Below are 6,363 nucleotides of genomic sequence, written 5' to 3'. Positions count from 1 at the left end.
TCACAAAGTTACATAACACCATAATTCCCAAAGCAGGAGGAAAAGGAAGGAAAAGGTTGGAACAAGAAAGTGAAAAAAAACTGCAGAAAAGTAAATAATCTACCTAAAGCAACACTGCGGTGGATTTCTTTTAGAGAGATTCATCCAATAAAATCTTTGTATAACACCTGCGTTTCCAATATATGATGCATGATCCCTTCCATACCAACCCTAAACATTTCAGTAAGAGTGTAAAACTTTGCCCATGCAGTTAAAAATATCACACAAAAAGGCAGTTTTGAAGTAAAAACATTTATTTTGTCACATTTTCCTATACAACCCTTTTACAAAACATAATACTTCATACATTGCAGGAATGACAATAATAACAAAATGATTAATTGCAAAATTATATATAGATTCATATATTCAATATCCAAAATACATTGCATATATAAAGTAGCCCATTTCCCCAAATCTGATTGTAATGCTTCTTAGAGGTGAGGAAGAGAGCTTTTAGATTACTGCTTGGAATGTTTATGCTACAGGTTTCATCTGAATCAAGCTTGAACTTTCAAACTTGAACTCCATATAATGACTGAGTTTTAAACTTGAACTCAGTATAATGATCAACTGTTCAGTATAATGTTCAACTTTGCATATAACTTCCAGCTAATGCAGAGGTTCAAGAAAAGCTGCCAAAGTCATATTTGGTTTTGCTTGAACAATTTTAAGGTGATCTTTTTTTGCTAACAGCAGAACAAACACAACAACCTTGGTGTATCTCAGAACCGATCCATAGCATTCAACTTTTAAACAGGTGGCTGTGGGTTTATGTGGCAAAAAAGTCATTTAAAAAAATCACCTTTTTGTTAAAAAATAACTCATTGCCATGGCAAGACAGCGAGGCCATAAGAAAATGTATTCAGAGTACAAAACGAAACATTCATAAAGTTATTGCCCAAATGTACAGATACAAAACACTTTACTGTTGTACAAACTACCTTCATTAACGGCTTTAAAAAAGTCTGCATTTGACCGAGGTCAACTCGTATTAATCTTATTGGTCTTTCAATACTGTCACATATGAAAATAAATCTGCATAATTTATACAGTAAGATGCTTTTAATGCCTAGTTGACCGTTGATTAAAAAATAATAGCAAATAGGTCTGACAAACGCACAGCGTTCGCGAATCTGAGGATTTCTCCGGTTTCAAACTTTTGTGTCCTTAAACTGTTTTTGTTCACTTATTTAAAATTTATCTCTTCTTTTTTTCCTAAGAGGTACTTAGCACAATGTCAACATTCAGCTGTGCAGTTATCTTCATTTCTTGCATTAATGCATTGTGTTGGAGCATGAAGGAATGTATATTCAGTTTTACATTAACGACTGCAGGCAGTTTCTGTGAAGTCACTTTTTTTTTCTGAGATCAGTTAAGAGGAAGACCTAGGATATTCACAAGCTAGAAACTCAACGCACACAGATATCTGCCCAAAGGAGTAAAGACAAAACCACTGCGAGATGAAACTCCATTAAAGCAAAAATAAAAGAGGAGTGTCAAATTAGGAACCACTGAGCTTTCACATCGATTCTGGTACACTCTCATAAAGCTTGCTTAATTTATATGTGCTTTGGATGGGGGCAAGAGAGACGATCTCTAGTAAATGCCAATAGGCCACAGAACCATCTGAGTACGTTATGTTAGGCACTTCAGACTGCGGTTACCAACTTTCTTCGTTCCAGTTAGGAGGACAAGAGAAGTGTGATCACTACGTTCCAGTTGCCAGATTTTAGTCAGCATTGAGACATTCCCTTCTGTAAGGCAGTCAGTTCCCTGCAGATTGACGGGATTCTTTTGACAAACACGAAAGACGCAGACAGGCGCAAAGGGGAGTCAGACAACACAGGTCCAGATGGGGGGTCATTTTAAGACAGGCACCTCTGGGTAACTTTGGGAAGAGATTGAGACCCACGGTCCCTGGGTCCATGGCGTCACCCTCGATGGTGATCATAGTGTTCTTCTCGGGTCCTTCTAAGGTCTCTAGCGTCCGTGTGTTTCTTTGGAGAGGGGGCTCTTAGGTTAGCCTGTGGTACAGCTTTTGTGGGGAAAGGAGAGCCCAAAACATATATAAACACACACACACACACACACACACACACACACACACACACACACACACACACACACACAGACACATCCATACATACATACACACACACACACACAGACATACACATACACACGCCAATATAAAACAAAAACAACAGAAGAATGAAACAGTCCTTTGTCTTGTGAATAAGTAGTACTCCATTCTAAGTGGATTGACAAATCCAGTTTCTTTTTTTCTTTATTTAGTTAATTAATATCCTTCCATTGTTTTGGCAAGTTCAGATTGAAAAGCTTAAAGAGAACAAGGAGAAAAATCCTCATTCTTGATTCCCCTTTTCCCCCCTTCATTTTGGTTTCCTTTTTGCAAGTGCAGGCAGAACACTCCTGTTTAGGCTTGAGTGGGTGAAAGAGAGCAGGCCTTAGTAGTAGCTCCCCAGGTGTGAGGGCACATGGGAGTTAGGGTGGCGCGGGACGCTGGGGCTGGGGTAGATGCCCCCGGCTGGGGAGCTCCAGTAGGAGGCAGTGGGTCCGAAGAAGTTGGAGGTGGTGACAGGCATAGACGGCGGGTGGGGAGACACAAAGTTGACCTTCTGCTGGTGGCTGTGGTAGGACGGCACGTAGGCCAGGTCAGACGGGTACTTGTACATGGTGGACTCGGTGGGGTGTGGCTGCAGTGCCTGGGCGATGCCGTGGAAGTCGAACTTGTAGGCGTAGCGCTTGCCGTGCACCTTGGTCATGATGTTCTTGTCGTAGTAGTAGCGCAGCGCGCGGCTCAGCTTGTCGTAGTTCATGTTGGGCTTGCTCTTGCGCTCGCCCCAGCGTCGCGCCACCTCGTCCGGGTCCGTCATCTTGAACTCGCCGTTGGTGCCCTCCCAGGTGATGCAGCCGGCGTTGGCGCTGTCCGACAGCAGCTCGAGCAGGAACTGCCACAGCTGGATTTGTCCAGAGCCTGCGGGGTGGGGTTGTATAAAAAAAGGCATCTTAATCAGAGCCATTCACCCCACACATAAACAACGAGGCAATTAAAATCTCATTTAAACATATGGATGATTAATCCCCTTGGGACAGAATAAAATCACTGCGGTGAGACCTGACTCTGAGCCAAGCTTCCATTTGCACGTACATTAGATGCTTTTATTAGGAACTGCTGCATTTTGCTCTGCGCCATTTTTATGCTAAGTGCTATATGGCACGGGTTCAAAACCCAGGAGCCTGCTGGCCCCTTTGACAGCACACGGAGGTTGTTTATTACCTGGGTTGGCTAATCGACTACTTGTTGGTCCCAGGATCTGGTATGGATCTGGAAAAAAAAACAGAGGAATTCAGCAACAATGACTGGATTAGTGGCTAAAAGAGCTTGGTTTAATTCAACTTTTCACCTGAGTTGAGATCTTATCTTTGATCTAACAAATGCTGTGTTAAAAAAAAATGGCATAGTACACAGCACATGATTCTTAGCATTTCCAACAAACACCCAAAAGGTATGACACAGTAATTGAGATAATGTCTTTTTAATGTCCTTCTCAAATCAAATAGCAAATACCGGTCCATTTGTATCATTTGCAAGTACGACTTGGATATTTTTATACTATTAATTTAACTTTTGTAATATCCAATTGCGAAACATGACGGATGGTATATGTATTTGTGTGGGTCAGAGTCTTTTGTAATATCCAATTGCGAAACATGACGGATGGTATATGTATGTGTGTGGGTCAGAGTCTTTTGTAATATCCAATTGCGAAACATGACGGATGGTATATGTATGTGTGTGGGTCAGAGGTGTGGTGGTCATTTGTTTGCTTGTTTGTGTGTTTGCACGACTGGCTGAGGATCCGCCGCTTACCAGGCTGAGGCCGCGGTTGCTCCGTGGTCTTGGACACATTCTGTGTGACCACGGCTGGAGAGCCTGAGACAAGTGAAAAAGAGTGAGGGAAAAAGAAGGGAACATTTAGGGAACGAAAGAGAGAGAGAGTGAAAAAAAAACGAAAGTAGGCCAAGCAGGCAGGCAAGGCAGACACATCAAGTACACTTTCCCCCCAACATGCCGAGCCGGCTCCAAAGAAAACAGCTGCAGTAGCTGGTCGCGCCGCTAAGTGCTTAATGGGGCTGTAAAGCGCTCTGTGTCCCTACTCCGAGTTCTTTACCGTTGGACACCTGCCCTGCAGTATGGACTTTGGCTTTGGTCGTGTTCTTTCTCTACCTGTGTACTGGCTTCACAAGAATGTGGGCCAAGACGTATCAAATACAAGGAGAGAAAACTTGTGTCCTCAAATATAAATAAGTTGAACATCTGCAATATGCATTAATGTTATGATGTTATTTCGTACATTGACAGCAGTTGGCTCACTTCACCACAGATAGGCAGGACTGAATGTCTTGAATCTTAACTCACCTTTGCCGCTGTGCATGTTGTTCGACCAGCCTGATCGTCGAACAGCATCATAAGATGGGTCTGTGGATGACAAACAAATGAAAATATTTTAAAATATATTAATCTATAAATCCCCCATATATATAAGGATATATCATTTAATGATTAAATGATTTAATAATTTATCATTAAATTAATTAAATCATAATTTATATTGATGGTCCAAGCCTTGGTATTCAGGTATTCTTAAATTCACTTTGTTTTCACCCATCAACCCAACCTATTTGCAAATGGAGGATCTCTTCAAATAAAATAATGCCTCCAGGGGCCTCAGTGCCAAAGATAGCTGCCAGCAGACAACCCTAAAAATTGTCCATCTGCCGGCATGTCTGGTAGTCTGTCTGTCCCACAGAACCTGAGCAGGATATCTGGCCAAGCAGTGTGGTTTTCTTCTGGCAGACGCACATGTCTCAGGCAGAGAAAGGGGGTGGGGGTGGGGAGGGGGTTCACAAGATGGTTTCAATAAAATTACAGTTGTAGGGAGCAGGTTGCAACACCCGGGCTGGTGTGTATGCGTCCCTCGCGATACGAGATGCGAGACGTTCGTTTCCTTCTCTCTTGCTTCACACTCGCACACTTGATTGAATGTGGTCTCTACCACCACCAGTAACAATCAATCATCGTTCACCATCTGCAGATCATTTGGAGGATGCATCTTTCCCAATCAACACACAAAGAACTGTTTGCTACTTGTGTTGTGTACAGTGAATGTTTTACTATCATTACAGCTAAAGACACAACTCGCTCATTTGCAGGATCCTTTGTTGAAAGTCAAAAACAGGCCATTTCAAAAGTCACAACACAGCCGGAAAGCCACAAGCTGTTTCAACATGTGCATTTTTCCCATACATTCACATAATTAGAGAATCTCTGCCTTGTTGTTTTCCCTGTGTGTGTGTGTGTGTGTGTGTGTGTGTGTAGACCGCATTCTATACTTCGTACCGCGTGCTCTCATGCTTCTATAATCACGCCATCATGCCTCCGAGCATCGCACTGATCCCCCCTCCCCTCTACCATACGGAAATTACTGCAACTTCCACGGAGCTAAATATGATTTTACTTATGCCCCAGTCTGTGGAGCTGACCTGATGACCCTTATTAGGGTCACTGAGGGGACAGCCACGGTTGACTGCTTGACCCACAAGGGCCTCTACTGAAGCCCAACAACACGTAGACTATGAAAGGGATGAAACTAACTTGTGCTGTTGTTTGTTTTTTGGAATATATTCTCGATGCGTGCCTTTACCACTTCACGTGTGATGTTACATAAACAGTGGATTGTGGTTTTGAAAGAGTAAGTGACAAAAGCTCCTCAGTGTGATACCTCTCTGGCATTCATTAAAGTTTATATAATACCAGTCAAATAGAGAGAGAGAGAAAAAGAACACGTGAGGTGTCATTATGCTGGATAGATGGGTCAGATTGGAGCAGTTTCTCACTTCTTTGGTTACAGGTTTATATTGAACCCCTTGGTGGCATTCAGTGTGTTTTCACAGGGATCCGGTGTCGTCACATTAACCACACTCAACTAACTGCCAGCGACAGTCCATAAACAGGCCGCGAAACACGAGTCAACACTGCCCCCCTCTGGAAAAGACACTCACATTCCCGGAAACTCCGTTAATGTGGATTTATGACACATTTACCATCAACAACAAAGAAATAATGTTGAGCTTGGACGCGCTCGCTCTTGGAGCGCCGTCATAAAACAAAACGACACGGCTCATGTGTTTTCGTATCACAACATGTCTGGTGCCTAAATAAATCTGGAGGAGCAGAAGTTCTGCCAGAAGCGGAGTCCCTCCACAGCAGTTCTCGACCGAAAAAGAAGAAAGTGA

At 42.8% G+C, this 6,363-nt stretch overlaps 1 protein-coding gene and 1 long non-coding RNA gene across 6 annotated transcripts in view; one reads left to right on the top strand and one right to left on the bottom strand.

Moving 5' to 3' along the window:
- Positions 1-275: 275 nt before the first annotated feature.
- fli1 (Fli-1 proto-oncogene, ETS transcription factor) overlaps positions 276-6,363 on the bottom strand; it is a 30,400-nt gene continuing 24,312 nt past the window's right edge. For all 5 annotated transcript variants that reach the window (XM_042063637.1, XM_042063638.1, XM_042063639.1 and 2 more), the window contains 4 exons: positions 4,487-4,546; positions 3,938-4,000; positions 3,344-3,391; positions 276-3,040 (listed from right to left, as the gene is read on the bottom strand). In XM_042063637.1, coding sequence (XP_041919571.1) covers positions 2,511-3,040; positions 3,344-3,391; positions 3,938-4,000; positions 4,487-4,546 — 701 coding nt within the window. In that variant the 3' untranslated portion in view covers positions 276-2,510. The remainder of the gene's footprint in view (positions 3,041-3,343; positions 3,392-3,937; positions 4,001-4,486; positions 4,547-6,363) is intronic.
- The window catches only part of LOC121683806, a 9,290-nt gene continuing 8,207 nt past the window's right edge, over positions 5,281-6,363 (top strand). The window contains exons 1-2 of the long non-coding RNA XR_006022916.1: positions 5,281-5,357; positions 6,301-6,305. This is a non-coding gene — a long non-coding RNA (uncharacterized LOC121683806). The remainder of the gene's footprint in view (positions 5,358-6,300; positions 6,306-6,363) is intronic.

This window comes from Alosa sapidissima, chromosome 15 (genome assembly GCF_018492685.1).
Source record: "Alosa sapidissima isolate fAloSap1 chromosome 15, fAloSap1.pri, whole genome shotgun sequence".
Taxonomy (NCBI): Eukaryota; Metazoa; Chordata; class Actinopteri; order Clupeiformes; family Clupeidae; genus Alosa; species Alosa sapidissima.
The sequence above is the reverse complement of the archived record's forward strand: the minus strand, read 5'-3'. Positions and strand labels throughout refer to the sequence as shown.